This window comes from Physeter macrocephalus, chromosome 11, assembly GCF_002837175.3.
Source record: "Physeter macrocephalus isolate SW-GA chromosome 11, ASM283717v5, whole genome shotgun sequence".
Lineage (NCBI taxonomy): Eukaryota > Metazoa > Chordata > Mammalia > Artiodactyla > Physeteridae > Physeter > Physeter macrocephalus.
Genome location: NC_041224.1, coordinates 82,350,388 through 82,373,378, shown reverse-complemented (window position 1 = coordinate 82,373,378; position 22,991 = coordinate 82,350,388). Strand labels below are relative to the sequence as shown.

The 22,991-nt window shown below is 38.0% G+C and overlaps 1 protein-coding gene across 8 annotated transcripts in view; it reads right to left on the bottom strand.

Moving 5' to 3' along the window:
- CHD2 (chromodomain helicase DNA binding protein 2) overlaps positions 1–22,991 on the bottom strand; it is a 103,911-nt gene that overhangs the window by 80,039 nt on the left and 881 nt on the right. For 3 of the 8 annotated variants that reach the window (XM_055088202.1, XM_028495243.2, XM_028495245.2), the window contains exons 2-4: positions 22,806–22,938; positions 5,080–5,311; positions 1,580–1,666 (exon numbers count right to left, since the gene is read on the bottom strand). In XM_055088202.1, coding sequence (XP_054944177.1) covers positions 1,580–1,666; positions 5,080–5,311; positions 22,806–22,867 — 381 coding nt within the window. In that variant the 5' untranslated portion in view covers positions 22,868–22,938. Of the gene's footprint in view, positions 1–1,579; positions 1,667–5,079; positions 5,312–19,025; positions 19,507–22,805; positions 22,939–22,991 lie in introns of those variants that run through there. The other 5 variants (XR_003681756.2, XM_007128923.3, XM_028495244.2 and 2 more) reach the window with 3 other exon arrangements.

Below are 22,991 nucleotides of genomic sequence, written 5' to 3'. Positions count from 1 at the left end.
ATATTCAATATGAGTTTTTAGGCAGAAAGAAACCTAAGCATCTGATTGGTGGTGCTCATTTTTCTTTTGCTTTGAAAATTAATTTGCCTGTTACTGCTGAGTTACCTCTTACGCCAGGAAATATTTCTTTCAGCTTGACTTCTGAAAGAACACAGTCCAATAAAATTTTCTGTGACAATGGACATGTCCTGTATCTGCAGTGGCCCACAGAGCAACCAGCAGCCACATGTGACTGAGCCCCTGAAATGTGGCTGGTGTGACTAAGGAATGGATTTTTCATTTTACCTAAATTTAATTAATATACATTTTAAAAGACACATGTCTAATGGCGACCAAACTGGATGCTGCAGATATAGACTGTCACACCAAAATGCCACACATTTAGTGTATCATTAAAGGCGGTAACTAATGGCAGTGACTACGGACCTGTTTCATTTCAGACTCATTAAAGAGTATGTTCAGTCATGAGCCAGCAGCCCTCTGCTAACAGCACTAGGCCAAGTAAGTTTACAGTCACAGACATTTGAACACCTCTTTTCTTCCCCCAAGTTAAGCAAATTGGCAAACTACTCCCATTGCTGTTAGTCTTGTGCCCTACAGAGAATGTGTTGATTTATACACAAAAGAGAAAAGATGCGGCTGGCTATAACAAACGTGGAAAAAAGAAAGGTAGCTAAGGTAAACCGGCTCAGAGGTCACTGAAAATAAAACACCATAAATGCAATGCAGGTGTTATGGTCAATTAAATATTTTAAGTGTATTTACTACCCCAAACTCACTAACCTTTGGCTACTAATATTTAACTTTCATCAGAAAGATATTATATATTTAAGAATATCAAAGTTCTCCTAAGAATGCAGAGGGGACATTTCACTGAGAGACCAAAGAATGTGTCTTCAGAATGCAGTCTATAAACCTAACGTAGAAGTAAAGCTTAAGAGGATTTCCGCAAAAACATCACACGAACTGAGAAAAGGTCTGATTCTATAGAAACAACAGAAACCAGTACATAACACTAATTTAAAAAACCATCAATCTATTCAATCTGTGACAATTTGATCAGAGAGTAAATATGTGTTAAACATTTTATACTGCACATTAAAAATGCACTAGGAAACCAAATTTAAACCATTTACGTAAAATAAAATACTTAAGCAAACTCTCCTTCCTTTCTCAGCAATAAATCTGAAACTACTTCCATTGTTACATTTGCTTAGTTACCCAGGTAACAAAATCTAGATTTAGAAACTAGATATTTTAAAAAGTAAACTTCTTGCTATAATCAACTGCACTATGAGAAACATTTAAAAAAAAAAAGAGAGAATTTGAGGCCAGTTCTATATAATACTCTAACTCTCTACTAGAGCATTCACTATGACATGATCTTTCTGGTAATTTTATTTTTTTAAAAGCCACATGTGGCTTTTCTTCTGTATTAGATTGAGAAAGCTCACTTTCGAGTCACTTAACTCCCATGCATGAAGTTCAGTCTCATTAATGGTAACACATATCAGAGTCAAAAAGGATAAGGTAATTAAGGAGTCTGAATGTATCACCTTAAAACATTTATTTTTCTTACCTCCTCCTTAATATTAAATCGTGATGGTTCTTGTCTGCTTCGGTTTGACCGCCTAACCCCATAAACATCAGGATATTCTTCCCACATCTGTAAAATTAACAGACCACGCATGAATCGTTCTTTCTTGACCCCCATTTACTATTTACATTACTGGAACATGTATTTCAATTTAAGAGAATTCAATTAGTTATTTCGTTATATATCAAAAGGGTTGTTTTGTTAGCTTTTTTATGAGACAGTGAAGGACCATCTTTAAAAAGAATAAGACATATTATCCGAGAACTCATTAAAGTTGTAACGATGCCTCTTCATTACTAAATGGCATTAAACAATGCTCACCCATTGTTAAAATATAAACTTACAGTTGAATAATATGGCAACATAAGAGAACAACTGCTTCCACTAAAGACAAAATATTTACTGATGAATTTTAAGTCCCTAATGCTTTCAGTTTCAGCTTTGACTGCCCAAGACTCATCTGAGAAACAAAAAAATCAGCAGGGCCCCACCACCAACTCTCATTAAATAAGAATCAGTGCATTTGCATGTTTTTTTTTAATTCCTCAGGATGTGCAACATGCCAGATACAGGCAAATTCGGTATTTCTAACATTTAGCTAGAGGTTCGCAGAATGAGACCCACTGGCACCCTTGCTCTAGCACACTTCATTTTATTCTCTAACAGTAGTTAACCCTTTGCCTTTAAGACCTGATTTTTAGTAACAATCCTCACTAGTGATCAAAGTTTAAAGAGGAATCAGTTGAAGAGAACATTTTTTTCACAATACACTGACACCATTTTATTAAAAGACTCAAATCAATAAATATAAAAAATTATAAAAGGCCCCCCTTCTTCCACCTCTAACAATTAGTCTAACCCCTAGCCTCACTCTCCTTCCCACAGATAACTGTTAATAGGTATGTTGTGTGTTCTTTTAATGAAATCAATCACCTATAGGCAAAATGAATTTAAACGGATTGTGGAACAATGAAGTGAAGATGCTCAACAGGAGTTAAACATATAGAAGAGATGCTTGAAAGCCAAGATTAGAAATATGGGTTTGTCATCGAAACACGGGTGACAGCTAATGTCATGAAAATATCTGGAGTGAAGCAAGAGGAGAAGCCACAGGTTGAGGCTCATCATGAAATGTGTGGAAAGTGGACCCCCAAAAAGACAAAAATGATGAAAGACGATCCAAAAACACATAATGTCACTAAGCCAAGGAAGGACATAATCAACAGTGCCTTTAAAAAAAAAAAAAAAGCCAAGCTGAAGAAAAACAAGGCCTCCAAAGGTAACAAGCATGATGTTCTAGGAATAGGCATTTTAGAACTAGAAGCCATATAATCATGTAATCCAGCGTCCTCAGTTTATAAATTCAGTTTATAAAAGTAGAAAATCCTTAACAACCTTAGAATAATATGAGTTGGAGGACAAAAGATCCAACCAGGAGTCAGTAATAACCAAGCAGAAGGAAATCTAGGCAAAAGAGGCAGCACATGCCAAACATTCTGAACAAATGGGGCAGAGAAAGGAAGGCAGCAAAGAGCTTTGCTCTAGTGCTGCCTGCCAACCCCTCCCCCATCCTTTTTTGGACCTCTCCTAGAGCTATGAAATGACTCAGCACAGGTATTTATGGAGCTTTTATTAACTAGGTGGCTCAATGCTTTAAATGGCACTACATCAATTAATTTTACCATTTAAAAATATTAGACAGGCATTCAGGTTCACCTGTTGGGACTTTATCACAGTATATACTGTAATGCATACATCCTAAAATCATCTTGTGTTCCTGTTTGTCCTTTTGAGGGCTAATGATATCTAATTCAACTATTCAATAAAAAGCTACCATGTGAAAGGGAAGTGTGTACAGAAAACAAAGAGCTTTCTTTAGAAGCTCATTTTAGAATAATTATTATTAAAGTCACAATCCAATCATTCTAACTGGCTAGTACATTCATCCATGTATTTATTAACTTTTTGGAACTTATCACCTTAACTTTAATATTTCTGCCTTAAAGCTGTACTTCTTCTATCTTAAAATTCAGTCTTTTTCCCCTTTATCTCTTTAAAGAGTTTCATATATATATATATATATATATATATATATATATATATATGTATATGGTCTTACAGTTAAACTGTAAATTCCAGACAGTGAGCATGATATCAGTAAAGTTTTAAACACCTGACGGAAGTCGTGTTTTCTATGGCTTCCTTTACTCTCTGCAAGTAAAAAACTCTCCCCTGTACAGAAGCAAGTTCAAAGATGGCCAAGCAAGACCTTCTGCAGGTAAATTTCTGAGTTGAATGACACTCAGAGAAGATCTCTAACTGGTACTTCTACATTCAGGGTCTTTCTGAAATAGGTCACCACCTGAAATGTCTCTTGTGAAAGGTCCCCACACACTGAGCAGGCAACAAAGCACAACACTTGAGTGTTAGAAGGTCACTTCTCTGGTGATGAGTTAATTAGCAAGGACAGCTTTCATTTTCCTATCCCTAACACTACTATCAGCATTCCCCAACCTCCCACCAGCTCTTAAGCGTCACTTACCATTAAGCAATGACTATGCTGGGAATAGAAGAAATGAAATAACACAGTTAATCCCAATTCTGTCTCAAGAGTTAAAAGCAGTTTTTGTTTTTTAATTTCAGGATTGTTGAAGCTATTTTGTAAAACCTGCAGGTAATTTTAAATTGTTTGTATCGCTACGAAAATCTTTGTGCAGATGTAGGTTTGTATTTTAGAAGAAAAACTGATTTAGCATAAAGCTTTTAGTTTAAGACATTTTATTTCTAAATTTCTAAAAGCAATCTTTCTTATATTTTCAGTGATTCCAACTTAATTCTCTCAAAAGGGAATTTTAAAAGATCAGCTGCATTTCTCATGACTAACTAGACCAAGTCATTAATTCTTCCCCAAAAGGGACGCATCCCAAAGTTTGGACATCAATGAAAAAATGCTATGCAACTCAATTTTTGCCTTTTTGCATTCTCTGCTGGAAGATTCTCGATAAGCAAAGAATACCTACATTGCCTAGGTACAGATAATTTCTTTTCTGTGAAGAGTATTTCTCCTTCCACTCTTCAATAGAACAAAAACTACCTTTACTCTTGAATTGGGATTATCCATCACACTACAACTGTATTCCACAATCATTTGTGAATGACTTTCTCTGGTATAATTCAGTGCTATATTTAAAAATATATATTTTAACCACCTTTTTTAAATGTTAAAAACCAAAACAACAAAAATTGGTCTTTCTGCCCTATAATTTGATGGTTTATGTAATTATTTTCCTTACAGCCCTGTGTCTAACGAGTAGAGCAGAAAGCATTCCCCATTTAGACCCACAGACAGTATATTATTAGAAAAGGTGGCTGTAGATGAGTTTTCATTATCAAGATACACTAAGGAGTTTTCCGTGGGAAACAAAGGTCTGCTAGCTGGTCCTAGCTCACAGCACGTTTGTACTGTACAGCAAAGCCGATACCTTCTTCACATCAGCTATCCGTTCCTTCTTAGAGGCTGGCTTCTCTTTGGCTTCTGGAAGAACTGGCTGGGATTTGGAACCTCCCGATTCACTTTCAGATTCTGACTGACTCTCCGAAGATTCAGAACTACTGTTTGACTCGCTGCCATGTCCACTTCCTGGATCGCTGCCCTGCTCACTCTCCGACTGGCTGCCTGAGTCTGAACCCGAAGCTTCTTCAGACGCTGAATGACTTAATTAAAAAAAAAAAAAAAAAAATTAAATATTTAAGAACTGCCACATAAATCTGTTTTAAAATAAAAATCCTAGTCTTAATATGACAACAGATAGTAATATCCTAGCATTAATATGACAGCAGATAGTAATTTGGTAATACAAGATCAAAATTTTCTAATTCACTTTTATAGTCTTATTTGCAAACAATGTCATTAGTCCCATTCTCAACGTCCCTAATAGCTACCATTTCCTGAGTATGTACTTGATGCCATAGGCCACCTAATTTATATAGATTAGCTTTTTAAAAAAAAAATGAAAAGGGGGATATTATTTTGTCCTTCATTCAGATGAGGAAAAGCTGAAGCTCAGAAGTAGTTAAATAACTCTCCCAAGATGACACAGGTAGGATGTGAAACCAGTTCCATCTGTCTGAATCCACTAAGTCTTATTTGTTCTTCATTGGTCCCTCCCTCCTTAAGAGGAAGACAAAACCAAACCAAAATGAAACGAACGAACAAACAAACAAAAAAGGAACCAACGCAGAACAAAACAAAACCAAGGCAGAGTCACCCAAAGAATAAAAATGCAATCTGGTTGCAATTATCCAATCAGTGGTCCTCAAAAATAGGTGAAAATTAAAACATACACACGAACCCCAAACCAGAACTCCTGCCTTGAAATCTCCTGCAGTGAGTCCCAGACCTGGTAGACTTAGAACAGAAAAGAATAAACAAAGAGCCTAACCCAATGAAGACTGCCATTGGCTTCCACACACCCCCACCCCTTCCTCATTCCAAACCCCTCCCAGGAAAGAGCAATGGTAAGTAGGTAAATGAAAGCAGAAGCCACACACACACACAAAAAGGCGGCCAGGGAAGACTGAAGGCAATATACCACCCCCTGTTCTCCAACAGTTAAAAAGTAATTCATGTGCATGCTGGTAGGAATAAGGATACTCTAAAGCAAAAAGACCTAAAGTTGATGCACTCTACAGGAATAAAGTATACAGCTCACTCAACTCTTCTGCTTAAAAACTATCTTTTCATTTAGGAGAGGCAGAGCAGAGGAGGAGGCAAGCAGCAACCCACAACCTAGAGTAACATCAGCGGAAAGGACCCGGAGTTTAGCAACCAGAAGATAAAAGACACACGGCAGGAAAACAGAAAGGCGCAAAAAAAAAAAAAAAAAAAAAAAAGACAGAGAGAGAGGCTTTGTATTTTTGTTATTTACCACCACTCCCTTCCAAACTAGAAATGAGGCCCTATCACTTGACAAACATGTCCACAGAATGAACAGGAGAGTACACTGGGAATGGGAATTGACCCAATGTCCAGTGTGATCCACAGCAAGCACAATGCAGTTGAGGGGACTTTAGTTAAGATGAGAAAGCAATGAGAATAAATGGAAGGGGAGGGCGTCTACTTTGGGAAGGGGAGCAGAAGGGGAAGACCATTTATTAAGTGCCTGATCATCTAACAGGTGCCAGGCAATATGCTGAGTACCTTACATGTTCATTTTGCTTATGTCCCAGAACAACGCTTTTAGACACTATTATTCCCATGTGAAGGATGAAAACATTGAGAAGTTTTAAATAACCTGGTCAATGACAAAACTAGAAAGTGCTGGGGGAGTCGGGGAAGGGAGCAGGAATTCCACCTCAAGTGTAGCTCTAAAAAGCTCATATTCTATTTTACCACAAGAGTTCAAAGCCTTAGAGACTCAGAAAATAAACCTTATCCCTGTTACACAACATCCAAAACCAGTCAGGCATCCCTGTAACAGCGACTGAGTACCTAGAAGGCCTCATTATACTTAATGACTCCTTGGTCCTTTGCACAGTAAAGCTGACTAGTCCAGCTGACTAAGGCATCTTAAGTCACTTATTCTCCACCTGTGACCACTCAGAAGGTGGTCACCAGGCAAGAGGAAAAAAGAGGAAGTACAGTTAAAAGGTGTAGGCTCTGGCCTCCATGGCTTGGGTCTCCGTCCTAGATCATCTCAGGCCTGTGCCCTCTTTTAACCTGTGATATAAATCATTGCAAATGTGATGGAAACATCCAATGCCAATTCCCACATCAGGGTATATGTGTGTATATGAATATCTCATTCTCTTTGAACTGCCTCATAGGATGAATACACTACATTTATTTAAACTGCCCCCTTATTAATGGAACATTTACGTTACTTTTAAACTGTTCTCTTAACCAACAAGCGACAAATATCCGTGATACACTTCCATATCTCCATATTTCTGAGTATTTAGATTTCCAAATTGTTCACTATAACCAATAAAACTGTAAATATCTTTGTATATATGCCTTCATGTGCAGCTCTGTATTTGTGTTTGTGTAGGAAAGTGACCTATGGAAACATAAAAATACATATAACACCTTTTAGGTAAAAAACACGTCTATGTGCATAAATACATTTTAATCATCAAATTGCTAACAGTGGTTTTACTCTGTGGGATGGGTTATTTGAAGTGCTTAGTGGATTCCGTGAACTACTTACTGGTGCAATTAGAAAAAAAAAAAAAAAATTAGTAACTCTGAAAGTCAAACCCAAGAAAAGATAAACATCAAGTTTACAATTGTATTTACCTCTGGGGGTTGAGGGAGGCAGATGTAATCAGAAAAATGATATTGGTGGGGGACTTGCCTGGTCGTCCAGTGGTAAAGAACCCACCTTCCAATGCAGGGAACACGGGTTCGATCCCTGGTAGGGGGAACTAAGATCCCACATGCCACAGGGCAACTAAGTGCGTGCCACAAACTACAGAGCCCACGCGCCACAACTAGAGAGAGAAAATCCGCACGCCACAACTAGAGAGAGAGCCCCGCACAAGGAAGAGCCCACACCACAACGAAAAAAGATCCTGCACGCCTCGACTAAGAGCTGACGCAGACCAAAGGAAAAAAAAAATGATATTGGTGGGTTTTATGACTGAGGCTGAGTGGTTGAGTTCATAGTCATTCGTTATGTATTAATCTTTTTAATGTTTCAAATGGTTCATAAAAAATTCAACCAAAAGAGTCAAATTCAAGTCAAGGGGTGTTAAGTATCCTTAATCCTATACAAAATGAGCTAAAGATATTTGGGCTTCCCTGGTGGCACAGTGGTTGAGAATCTGCCTGCCAATGCAGGCGACACGGGTTCGAGCCCTGGTCTGGGAGGATCCCACATGCCGCGGAGCAACTAGGCCCGTGAGCCACAACTACTGAGCCTGCACATCTGGAGCCTGTGCTCTGCAGCAAGAGAGGCCGCGATAGTGTGAGGCCCGCGCACTGCGATGAAGAGTGGCCCCCGCTTGCCACAACTAGAGAAAGCCCTCGCGCAGAAACGAAGACCCAACACAGCAAAAATAAATAAATTAATTAATAAACTCCTACCCCCCAATATCTTAAAAAAAAAAAATGAGCTAAAGATATGAATGAGAGTGAGACCAAGTGTTTTTTTTTTTCCCCATCATTTCTGAAACAAGTCAGATTTCAGAGACCTAAAATAATATTCGGGGGGAAAAACGTTTTTAAGAATAAGCCTTAATAAAGGCATAACTCAATTAATTTGCATACTTCTCCTAGGAGGACAAGTTTCTAAATGTTGAAATAGAAAAAGAATATTTAGGAAAAAACTATAAATACCTTCACATTTAAGGCACTGACGGTCTAATTATTCATTCAAAGGGCAGGATATTTCCTGAAATATTATGCAGATTCACTATTAATGCCAAATGATAATACTAAATACTATCAACGTTAAGTTGTAGCTTATAATGTTGATTTAAGAGTAGGAGATGTGGGAAGTCCACAGGACTGAAAAAAGGGACAAATCAAGTTAGTGGGTGAGTAGTCCTTTAGCTAAGCTTTCACCTAAAGTAATAAAATTACCTGATTTCCAATGGCATTAATAGCTATAAGGCAATTAAACATGGAATTTCCAGGAATGATTAGCCACCATACAGAATCCTCATGAAAAATAAGTTTACCTAAAAATTACTCAAAACCTAAGTTGCAAACAAGTTTTATAATTTTTGATTGAACAATCATCACAAGGGAAATACAATGCAAAAATAAATAAAAGGGACAAGTCAAAATTGGAAGTTTTTCAATTCCAATAGAAAAATGCTTATTTCAAAAAAAGCTTAACACTTCTTTTCACTCACTGATCAAAAGGATTTGACATCTCTTCAAAATCCCTTTTGAAGCTGGCAAAAATGGAGTGATTAAGTGTCTCTTACAACTGGACTCTGAAAGCAAACAGTATTAATAGCTATTGTTCCATTTTTAATTTTTAATCTCTGCTTCCCAAATAACCACAAGAGGGCAGCACAGCAACACTTCGCTACAGAGCAAGCCTGTGGGTTCTCGGCCCAAGAGCTGCCATTTCAGCACTTACTGGGTACTGTTTATTTTCCTAAACTTACAAAATGGCTGAACTGCTTGGAAGAGCTGGATTTTTCTGTTGTTGGTGGTGGTGAAAGCAAAATCTGGTAAAAACGCAAAGCCATCTACACTGGAATTCCATGAAGTTTATCTCCAGATTATGTTCTATCAATATTAAAATAGCTAACATTTGTGGAGCACTTCTGTGCCATTCGCAAACATTCCCCTCTAATCCTCCTCTTCATTTTACGTAGAGGCCTAGCCCAAGTGTGTGTATGTCATCCCCCAGCCCCACAGCCTGAATTATGAAATCCACACTACTATTAACCTCTAAGTGGTGTTGCTGTCCCTGTCATAATCAGTTAAACAGATTATTAAACCACCCAACAAGAGATTAAGGCAAGAATCATTCCAAGGGTGGTGCAGGACAAGTCCTTCTCAGTCACTTCTATGTGTCATAAGAGGATAGAAAGGCAAAGATTAAGTCACGAGTTTCTTACTGATGAAAAATATACTGGATGTAGTTCCTTAAATAAATTGAACGGTATCTTTAAGACAACCTCCACCTCTGGTTCAGGTCCTATGATTCTGAAGAATAAGCTACAGTATAAACCAGGTTCAAAGTCAAGTAAGAGACTGAGAAAAGAAAGTTCAATGTATACACAACAAAGGATTTATACATACAACATACGAAGAGTTACAAAGCAAAGAAAAATCCAATAAAAAAATAGGCAAAGGAAATGGACAATTAACAAAACCCAAACTGCAATAGCCCATAAACATATAAAAAGGTAATTAAACCTCACTGGTAATTTGGGAAGTGTATTTACAACATATTTTACACACATCTGCTTGGCAGAAATTAAAGTCTGGTTAACATTAAAGTATGATGAGAAAGTAGGGAAAATAGTACTCATATACCACTATTGAAAAAGTAATCAGTAGAAGCTTTGGAAAGCTATTTGGCATTATATTACCCTAGAAATATGCATGAATGGTGTGAGTCAATCAGTGGGTATATAACCTAAACAAATTATCAAACGTGTGCAGGAGATGGAAAGTATAAAAATGTTCAGAGCTCTGCTCATGAGATTAAAAAAGAGGAAATAACCTAAATGTTCATGTATGAAAATGCAAAAATAAAATGTGAAACATTCATACTATGCAATTAACTACAACAGTTAAGACTAGGGATGAATCAGATCTATAAATATCAATATGACAATTTCAAAACTATCATATGTTTTCAAACAGAAAATACATTACATGAACCATGTGTGTTTTTAAAATGCCAAGGTTTTTATATGCCAAGTTCATGAAAGTGACTAGGGAAAAGGGGGGACTAGGATTTTAACTATATCTAACTTGTTGAAAACTTTAATTTTATTCTTTGAACTTCTCTGAATTTTTCTTAATTTCTCAAAAAAGAGCTGTTTCTAACATTGAAGAAGAACTGATCAGTATTCCGGAGTAGACCTTCCTAGGATTCGGCAATTCTTTTGGAACTCACTTTAACACTGGAAACACTAAGGATCCTCTTTTCAGAAAAAGGTACATATATGTAAGAGACAAAATGCACACAGAAATGCTGTGTACAATTTCAGAAGATAAAGGGTTATTAATTCAGTCCCATCAGTAAACCACCCCCCACCCCCCACCCCCGCCAAGTTAAGAAACCCAATGGTAACAGAGGAATAAAAATCTACCTTTAATAACCATACTTCTAAAATTCTCAGCTGGTGCCAGGCAGAAGTCACCTTTATCTCCATTATGCTACTTCTGCTCCCCAATAACCACTAAACATCTGAGTAGTCCTAAATAGTTTAGGAAGCATTAAACAAATGGAACCCAGGCATACATATCATTAGGGAAAAGTGAATTGTAACAAGAAGCCTGGATAAGGTACAAATTAAATATTCATTTCGCAAATACCTCTCCCAATCTGGGTCTGGCAGAGCACTAAGGATTAACATAAAAGGAGAGGCAAGCTTTCTACTCGGGTAACAACATGGAAGACCAACCCTTCATGCGGTGAAAGGCAGTTACAGAGAGAAGAACTTTCCCTATAATCTACCATACCAACTGATGTACTTACATCCATTTAGAACCCTGAGGTTAGACGAACTTGTTTGACCAGGAGTTCCTTTCAGCCCTTTGAGTCTTACCTTTCCTTATTAACAACTTTTAGGCTATAGTTTCAGACTTTTATAAGTTAGCAACTCCAAAGCTCAAAGGAGATTGAAACGTCCTGGCTGCTAACCTCAATAGTGAATGTGGAACTTACGACCACACTATCATAGGAAGTAAGTGAAGTCCCTGAATCAGGCCACAGAAAAGGAAAAGTGAGGGCTCCCAACTTTCTTAATAACAGCCAACACTCACTGTGGCAAGCACTTTACTGTTTTATACCAGTTTCTCACACTCACTCAGCATTACTGATGTTTTTTTGTTGGGGGGGAATGGGGAGGCTGTCCTGTGTATTGTAAGATGTTGAGCAACATCCCGGGCCTCTACCCACTAGATGCCAGCAGCACCCCGACCTGAACCAAAAATACCTCCAGACACTGCCAAAAGTCTTGCTGGGGGAGGACGTGGTGAGCCCAAGCTGAAAACAAGTGTTATAAAAACAGTATTTTAGGGGGCTTCCCTGGTGGCGCAGTGGTTGAGAGTCCACCTGCCGATGCAGGGGACACGGGTTCGTGCCCCGGTCCGGGAGGATCCCAACATGCCACAGAGCGGCTGGGCCCGTGAGCCATGGCCGCTGGGCCTGCGCGTCCGGAGCCTGTGCTCCGCAACGGGAGAGGCCACGGCAGTGAGAGGCCCGCGTACCGCAAAAAAACACAACAAAAACAAACAAAAAAACACAGTATTTTACTTAATTCTAACTTCCCCACGAGAGACATACTATATACCCTTACTCCTATTTTAAACATAGAGAAACAAGCTCAGAGGTTCCTGCCCGAGATTCTACAGCTAAAAAGAAACAGAACAGAGACCCAAAGTCCCGTTCCATTAGCCCTTATTTCCCAAACCTGCCTCAGTGCAAGAATCAAGGGAGGCTGTTGTTCAACATACAGATTCCTGGGCACTACCCCAAAATGACTGAACTCAAACTTCCAGGGTAGAAGCTGGGAATATGTTTAACAAGCACCCCAGGTGATTCTTGGCAAGTAAATCTGGGGACTTAAATGCCTATATAAAGCTAAATTCAGAGGAAACAAACTTTTTAATCAAGCAAGGGAACTGGAACACTGCAAGAATTTGACCTATCACCCCCCTCCCTCAAAATGACAACTTACCAGCCATATACTACCTCCATTTTAATGTCAAATCAACCAGCATTATCAACTGGAACTGAAGGTGCCCTCTAATTAAGGTTTTTGACAGCCACCACACTCAGGAACCATTTCCCCAGAGGGCATGTCTATGGGACAAGTGTTCCCAATGCTGGCTTTGCAATGGACACACCTGGAGACCTTCTGACAATCCCGATTATCTCTCCCCTCCCCTCCCTTCCCCTCCTCTCTGCTCTTCCCTCCCTCCCCTCCCACTACAAGACCCCCCAAATCCAATCAGGTATGGGCCCAGGTTTTTTAAATTCACAAGTGATTCTGATGCAAAGCCTATGTGGGAACTAAGTTTACCACAACAAAAAAAAATTAGATGCAAAGCTCAATCTCTACAAACTGTGGCCAAATCCAAAGCGCATGTGTGGCGCTGGAGTCTGTCCAACCAGAGGAGGGCCAGGTTCTCGTCTCCAGCACCCCTCCACCCACCACCTTTCCTCTCACTACTCCCCAGCAGGTTTCTCAAACTACCCCCAGGGGAATCACTGGATACAAGTTAACTTCACCGCTTTTTGAAAAGCAATCCGTCTCTGGCATAAATCACAACAGTGATTTTCAGCTTTTGGTTTCTTTAAAAATATCAAGTTTTTAAAGACAGAGTACAGAATTGGTCTACAGTAGTATTACTATTTTCCCCAATCGCCTACATAGTTTCCTCTTACCTATCTAATCCTGGAGCCAAACTTCTCATGTCTGAATCCAGTTCTATCTACCCGTTACTCCCCCTGTGCCTCAGTTTTCTCATCTACAAAAGAGGGGTGATAATCCTACCTACCTCACAGACCTGATATGAGGAAAACTCAAATTAACACATATCAAGGACTTAGAACAAGCTGCAGGCTCATAGTAGGCACTATTGTTAGCAATTATTGAATCTCTCCAAAACAATCAACGCAGTTTTCAATGAAACATCTCAACAATCATTTCATCTACTGGTTTGATACTTAATTGAAATGCACACCTGTAAGCAGAACCACAATAAACGGATAGGAGAAGTAACTATAAATCCTCGGTAAGTATACAACCCCACTGAAGGAACAGGATGACATGAGTATAAGAAGAGCTCAGGATGCAGGTCCACCCACAGAAGTTCAAAAGAAGAAAGCTCTGTGACAGTTAACCTGGGAATGCTAATGGAAGGAGGTCACTATCATTTCTGCTACGCTAACCCTCACACTAAATAAAATATACATTCAAAACTCCTTGAAACAGTGCCTGACACAATGAGCACTCAATAAAATGCAAATCTACTCTGGTATTCACCACATGTTATTTTCCTTCATGACAAAATCCAAATGAAAGATTACCAGCCACGACTGGACTAAGAAATAACTCATACAAATGCAATACCCTGAGGTTTATTTTTATATTCTATTCTTATTCTGTTTTTAACGCTGTTACAATTCACAACCCACCAGTGGGTGACAAATATCACTCTAAATAAGTGATTCATAGCACAACCCAGGGCCACTGCTCTAGCCCTAAGTTACCTTTATCAGCTAGGAGGAAAAGGAATTCTGAATGGAATGTAACTGCATTCCAAGTTAATTCTGGAATCCAAACTTTTGGAGGTCTCTAAACGGGTTCAAGTAGACAATCACAGTTACGAAGAGATAGCACTAGAATTTAAAGCAATTGGAGGTGAAAAAATCCCATCAGTATAAACATTTCAAAGGTATGCTACAGCAGGATCTGGCATAACATTGAAACGGAAACTTTTCCTCTTTCATCAAGCATACAACTCCTCCTTATCAGCACCCCATCCCCCATTGCTTCCAGACCTCCAAATTCAAGCTGCCCTAAAAAGGGAACTGAGAAAATAGAACAAGGAATGGAGAGACAAAGGATTAGAAAAGAATGTAACAAGTGCTCCATCAGAACATTTGAAACACATGGGGAAACATGCAAACACATGCAAATTGGAAACACATGGAGAGCTTTTAAAAATTAATCACAGGGGTTGGGCTGGACATTGGTATTTTTAGAAGCTCTCCAAGGTCTGATGTAGAAACAAAAAACAGAATTCAACGAACTCATAAACCAAAAGTAAAGGAAATGAAGAAAGAGAAAACCCAAAACACAAATCATGAGACTATAGGTCTAACAGAATAAACTGGACATTAGGCATTATGTTAAATCAAATGCCTCTATGGTGAAGACTGATTAGTAAAAGCAAGCTACAGCCAATTAGATTTTGTTGTAAATACTACTGCAGTTACATTTATATCCAAAACAGCACTGCACCTTGGTATTAATTATTCACTCTTGTACAGCTTGAGAGGGAAACGAGGCAGAGGGTAAACCAGGGCAATAATTACCAGCTCCAGAAGGAGGAAATAAGGCATCTACTCAGAGTGACTGCCAAGAGGAGGGCTATGACTCACACAAGCTGGTCTAGTCCAGAAAGAATCATATGCTCCCTTCAAAAGGCTGGGTTTCTCAGGGGGATAAATTTAAAAAATAAAAACAATTAGGATTAACTGCAAAATACACCCATGGTTTCAACTAACTAAAAGAGGACCTGCCTCCTAAAATCATTTTAACAAACCTCTCTCCTAACTTGCCTAAAGAGACCAGACTCCTGTGGGAGGCCAGGCCACCAGCCACAGAACCTCACGGGCAGCCTGCTCTTAAAGAGGGACTTACTAAGAACAGAAAAAGAAAGAAAGATGAAGCATTAGGAATAAAATATTACTAGCAGCTTGCAGTTACTGAGTACTTTCAGTATAACAGTCTCTCTTTGCTAAATACTTCATAGGCATTGTATGATTTAATCTTCATAACCCAGTGAAGACTGTCATTATCCACACTTTTTTTTTTTGGCCATGCCGCGCGGCATGCGGGATCTTAGTTCTCGACCAGGGATCGAACCCGAGCCCCCTGCAGTGGAAACTCGGAGTCTTAACCACTGGACCACCAGGGAAGTCCCATATCCACATTTCAGAAATGAGAAAATTCCAACAGTGTACTTCATTAGCCTAAACTGGGAAGAAAAGTTTTCAGTACTAAAGTAAATGCTGCACTAGTGCCCATCACTGTACACAGCTCTTGCCCGGCACGGAAGGAACACTTAAAGACTTCACAAATTACAAGATAACTCATCAGAACTGAATCCTAAGTATAAAATCAAGACTATCTTTAGAATGATACCTTAGCTGCTGCTCTTCTGCAACACTCTCACCATCAAGATCAGAGTAATCACATTTTTCCCTAAACTGTGGGGACTCTCCAGAAGCTATCACTAAAATAACAAAAATGGTGACCTTAGCCAAATATATTAACATAATGTTGTAGGTCAATTATACTTCAAAAACAAACTAACTTACAGAAAAAGAGATCAGATTTGTGGACCAGAGGCAGGGTTGGGGGATGGGGGAAGGGGGGGTAGTGAGGGGTCTGGGGGGAGGGGGAATTGAATGAAGATAGCTAAAAGGTACAAACCTCCAGTATAAAACAAATAAGTACTAGGGATGTAAGGTAAAACACGATAAATGTAATTAACACCGCTGTATGTTACATAGAAGAGTTGTTTAAAAAGTAAATCCTCAAAGTTCTCATCACAAGGAAAACAATTTTTTAATTTTGTATCTACCAGATGATGTATGTTCACTAAACTTATTGTGGTAATCATTTCATGATGTATGTATGTCAAATCATTATGCTGGACACCTTAAATTTATACAGTGCTGTATGTCAATTATATCTCAATAAAACTGGAAGAAAAAAAGGTGACTTAACCAAACATGTTAACAGTAAGATGCTAAATTGGAACTGTTTTGAAATGCAGCATAAGTGCCTTCCATACACCTACATTCTCCATGATTTATTTCACCAAGCAAAGCCTTGTCCCCCCACCTCCAATACACCCAGTATAGGAGCTTTTAATAAAAGGGTCTCTGCCCCCAGACTTCCCTTATCAATTAGTTTAGACTGATTAGGGGCAAGGTCATAACATAAAATATGTGCTCCAACACTGTGCTAAATTACTGAAAACAAAATAAACATAAAACAGACCCCGGGCATTTGGTGAATTGTGTCAACTTTTGTTGTTTGGATTTATACTAATAACACTAAAGTTCCAAAGAAGTAGTAATAGGCAATTTTTGGTGAGGTATGAATTTGAATTCAATGCCCAATCAATCAGGTTGAAATGCAGGAGGGAATTATTCAGCTATAGTACCAAACACCAGCCAAGTAGGCCAACATAGTTGTTTTTATATGCATACAAAATAACTCTTGGGTGATTTAAAAAAACAGTTTCTCCGCTAAAACGCCCTCCTTAAGAAAGTCAACTGAGTTCTAAGGTTTTCAAAACAAACAAAAAAAAGCTAAAAGACCTTAAAAAAATGATGCTCGTGCCCAGAATAAATTTACCAAATATCACACAGAGCAGTCAATTTTTATGTCAGGAGCAAGTTGACTGTGCCACATTTTATGGGAGAAATGACAGGAGGCTGGAAATAGGTGGTTTTAGGAGGTTATCTCTCACAATTGTCAGAGGTTTGCTGTATATGGGAGGGGGTAAGTAAACCAATCAATTATAAAATCTGTGAGTTTCACATACTGTCAGGTAAAATTCAACTAAACTTCCAGATTCATCTCTCAAACAACTTGCTAAAACTTTTTATAACTAAAGCTTCTTATGAAATACTGTTTGCCCACCTTCCTGCAACTACTTATACTTTACAAAAGATGTTACTCTCCAAAGAGCCAAATATCAATTCGAAACTGCAGGTTTTCAAAACAAGAATCCAAAAGAAAGAGGAAAGATTAATCAGCACTTTCCTTGCCATTTCATTACATTCTGCACACAGGAGAAAAACCCATAGAAAGCTCAATGAACAGACCTAATACTCTGGTTCTTTAAAAAGTTAATTGGCTCCAAATGGCATGCAAACTGTTCACAGGTATACTGTTATATCATAATATTCATTTTAACTCACATAGTAACAATATTTATTACATCTACAACAGAGCAGTTTATATCCTGGAACACGATTGCAGTGTTACTTAATTCTATCTTTTAATTTAGGGTATTTACCAAATAAAATTTTAATACAACTAACCAGAATTCAATCTCCACACACAGAAAGAACCTTCTTCTTGCTTTATATCCACCTTCAGAAGTTGCTAATATGTTAATGATCATCAAATTCTTACGTATTTGTCCCTAAGGCTGTTAAAAATTTCATCATATATATTTGAGCATATACTTTAAAAATCACTTACAGAAGCTTTGATGAACGAGTCTATAAAACAAACTGAAAACCCAATTTCACCTAAAGTTTCCACAAAGAATTCTTCGTGAAGAACCAAGACTATGCGAACCTACAAAACCAATTAATAATGTAGTGAATTTTATCTTCTATAAACTTTATTCAGAAACTCACGATATGCCCAGGTAAACAGCTTTCAAAATACCATACTTTAACTCAATAAAAAATTTCTGAATTATTGCCAACTATATGACAGATCATTCCAGTTATTGCTAAAAACACTCCAAAAGCTTAGGAAAAACTTTTTACCAGGGTACGATTAGAAAACACCAATATAGTCTTTCCTTCTTACTTAAATTCCTTACTTGTGACCAAATTACAGTCACCGTTGGTAAGCTATGATTTTTTTTTAACCAGAAATGCTTGCAAGGGTTTCCAAACAAGGCAGACCATGAGCATCATTACAATATTTTAACAAGCTTACCAAGATTGAATGAAAATTTCCAGAATGGGGGATCTGAGAAGTTTCCTAAGATTTTGCCAAGTAATTCCACTACTGGCCAAGCTTTGGGAGTCACTATTCTTCAGCAAGTGCTTTAACACTTAAGAAAAGTTGTTTTCTAACACTTGTTTGCACAGTTATGGATGCCTATTGCTGTACTGTTGTTTAAGTTAACCTAATATTAGTAACCTAGTAGTTACTGATCAGGTGAAAATCTCTAGCTATTTTCTACTTAACTATCCCAATGTTAATCTTAAAAATAAATCACTTTGCACATACTGACCTGAGTTTTTCTCCATCAAATGCCAATTGAGAAAATGTTTGGTACCAAGTAAAAATGCACGGGGACAAGTTCAAATAATCTTCCCTTTGTTTATGAGCCATATATTAAACAACAGCTGTAACACCGTTAACAAGTTTCAATTAAAATAAAAATATCTCCTCTTGATAGTGAAACGCTTTTGGTCAGTGGTAACAAACTCACTAATCTCTTCACAGTGAACACAAAAAAGAAAAAAAAAAAAAAGACCCGCTAGACTATGAGAAAGGAAAGCGAAAACGATAAAAACTGGCAGGTTTTCGACTTGAAGGTTTCCGATTAATGCCTTTTACTTTCTCCAAAAGCAGAAGCCGCTTCTAAAACAGGAAAACCATTCCTAGGGATGGGCAAAAAAATACACGCTGCAGTGTGGAGACGGCCACAGGTCTGGGCGGAGGGCGCCGCCACGGGCGAAATCGCGCAGGAGAGGGCGCCCACCGGAAAGTCCCAGACTGCGTTCCCTTCCCCTCCCCCCTCCTCCCCCGCTCCCGCTCCCGCACCCCTTCACTTGCGGCTGGCTAGGCGGAAAAGAGGAACGACGTAGGCTGCGCACGCAGCCTAACGTCACTGCGCCCGCTCCTCCCGGCGGCGAGGCGCTTGACGTCGCAGGGCGGAGCCTGCCCACAGGCCGCCGCTGTTGACCCGCTGTTACCAAGCGCGCGCACAGCCAATCAGCAGTCGGCGCCGGCGCCGGCCGGCCTTTGAACTCGGCACGGCAACTTCCTGCTGTTTGGCGAGTACACAGTGCAATGCAGTATGTCTGTCAGCGCTGCGGCACAAAGGAACAGCCATTTTGTGACTGAGCTGGACCTGCACCAAGATGCCAAGGGCTCAGAGAGCTGCTGCCGGCGCTAACTACCAAGCTGCCCTTTATTTCAGTACCAAAGAACAAAAAAGGGGGAGGGGGGAGATACTTCGGTATTTCAGGTTTCAATTCGCTTTATTTTCAATCTTCTCAAAAAATCCCGATTCCTAAGAATTATCAGCATCATAAAATGGCTGCCACTTAAAAAACTCCCTGTTCCACTCCACAAGCAACTGCTTTATGCCAATTTCTAACTATCACCAGCCTTTTAGAGTAACAACTAAAAGGCTGATTAAAAAGATTTTGCCCGCACCTCAGGTTATCAAAATAAAATCTGGTTCAGAGGCAGACATTTTGGAGATAAATTTAATAAACTGTTTCAGTTCTTATGATAAATTGAAAACGCAGCGTCCTAGAACACACAGAGCTCTTTGTGTGCAGTTCCTTTCACATTTCCCTTCTCTTCCCATTTTGTGATATTACTGAAGTTACCCCAAACCGCAAATTATTTTAAATAAGTGTGTGGTATACATTTCTATTTATGTCCATCACGAAAACTTGTTTCAAATATTTAAAAATTTAGATATCAAGTATCTTTAAAATCATGTTTTTGAAAGTGAACTATTTAACCTTCAAAAATCATGATACACAAAGTATAACATTATACTTAAGCATTAACTTCAAAAGAACAACAAACTTACATAAATGACAAGTATTGCCATTATTTCCAAAAACAGGAGAATACCAGCCATACCTAAATTTACACTCAATTCTTTCAGGTCCTAAAGTAAATCTCAGAACAAAAAGTTTACTTGACCTGCAAACTCCTCCCTTCCTCTCCTGTGGCTCAGGCTGCAAAAGTTGATTTCTGTAGTATTCCTTTAACAGACTTTATGCCATATAAACTAGGTCCTTATGGAGAAATTCTGATGGATTAAGGAACCAAGTTCTAGTTACAGTATAAGTCACCTTAATTTTAGCTCACTTAAAAATAACATTAATCTACTACAATAAAACACCACGAACATTCTACAGCTTTACAATTTTAAAAGGAAGTGATGTCATAATTATGTGCATGTATTAAAGTATGCAATTTAGGGTAACAGTAATTTAACACTCCATCTTCAAGGAGTCTCTCAAATATTTTTTGACACTCATCAGGTATATCAAAATATACGTGACAAAAAAACACTTTCAAAAGTACAGTGCATGCCTCTAGTTAAGCTGCAACCTCATTACCAGGAGACAAATGCATGGCAACTTCCATGTTGTTTTCCAGGTCAGAGTATCATTAAAAGAAAGAACAACACCGCTTAATTTTTTTTTAAATTAGAAAGCAGAGTCTGATCAATGATGTTAACCACAAACCTTGCCTGAGAAAGCCAAAACCCATGTGAGATATGCAAATCTTACACTCAAGGGAGTACCAATTTTAGGTATTGAATCTTTAATTTGTCAAAGATACCTGGGGATTCCTATTTGTTCAATCACCATCGCTTTTCAGAAAAATCAGTTTAGAATCAGTAGAGAAGTTCTCTGTCCTAAATCTAACCTAGGTAATTACATGGGCAATTCAATTCCAAAGACAGTAATCCAAACTATGTGACAACTCCATTTGCAAAAGAATTTGGAAAGGTATTTTTAAAATCAAGGGTCAAAATATTTTAAGTCTTATAAAACATAAAAATTTAACATTATTAATAAACCATTTTCAAAACTTTCAAATCACTAACATAAAGTATATTGTTTATATAAAATTATAAAAGAGCGAGCAAGGCTGGGGAGAAAAAAATCATATAACCAATCAATTTCTTGTTAAATGCATGATTTAAAATTTATAACATGACAATTCATAGAACACACATCAAGAAATGCATTCATACATACTTTAAAAAATTAATATACAGATCATACAAAACATCTTAGAGGCTTTTCGTACAACAAAACATCTTAGAGGCTTTATTACTTAGTCACTAATATGGTGAACTCCAACAAATGTGAAACAAATCATGATTTGAACAAACAGTACATTTGTAAGCTTCAGGAGATAAAGCATTCCAGACGACTCTGTCGAAATAAATCAATAAATTTAAAGCAGCTACAACTAAAATGCAAGGATAAAATACTACATCTACCAACCAGAGAGCAATGTCTGAATATAAGCATACAAATGCAAACCATAAAGTATTTTAAATATAAAATATACAATTACAATCAGTAGCGAACACAAAATAGAAGCATATTAATAGCATTCCAAGATTTCTGTGATCACAGGTCTGATCTCATAAATGCAGGAACTGTAATCATCGAGAGTAAAGGTTTTGATAAATCTTATCAAAATTTCCTAAAATGTCAAGAGTATCAAAAGAAATACAGAGTCAAATAAAAATATAAACTGAGAGGCATCAGTCAAAGGGTCCTTTTTGCAATTTCATTTTAAAATGTACATTTTTTCATTCATATAACTTTCTCAAATGTCTATTTACTATAATTTACTACCACAAGGCTCCTCTATGGCCTTCACTTACAAGTTTGGGTATCCTAGATTCTTCAAAGAAAAAATTTGCCTTGTATGTAAAATGGTGCAATGCAGCAATGGCTAAACCGACAAGGTCATTTTCCTACAGCACGAAAACCTAAAAACTGAAATTTATTGACAAAAAAACTGTAGTTTACAGGAAAGGCCCCCTTGAATAAAGGTACCTTACCTTTTGACTGCTGTAAGAGGCCTTAAGTCACAACTTAACTTTCATAAATTGCTACCAAAAAATTAGGGTGTGGCATATTAGCAATCTCAAGGTCACGCTTTAAAAAACGAATCCAAATTAGTAAAATACTTAAAATAAAACAGATAGCTATCCTTGTCTGTCAAGGTGAACAATGTAAGCTGAGGTTTCCCCCAAAAAAAAGAAAAAAGGAAGAAAGTTGATAGCTCATACCTCGATGCATTGCTGTGTAGCGAACTGTCCTCCTCTTGGCTTTTGTCCTTATTTCTCATCATCTTTTAATTCTTAAATATTAAGGGGGAGGGGGAATCTGTGTTTGCTTTGAAGTCCTGTGCCCAGGTATTTACTGTCAAAAGTTGAAAGAAAGGTAAGGTCCCAGCTTCTATCGATGGTTTTTAT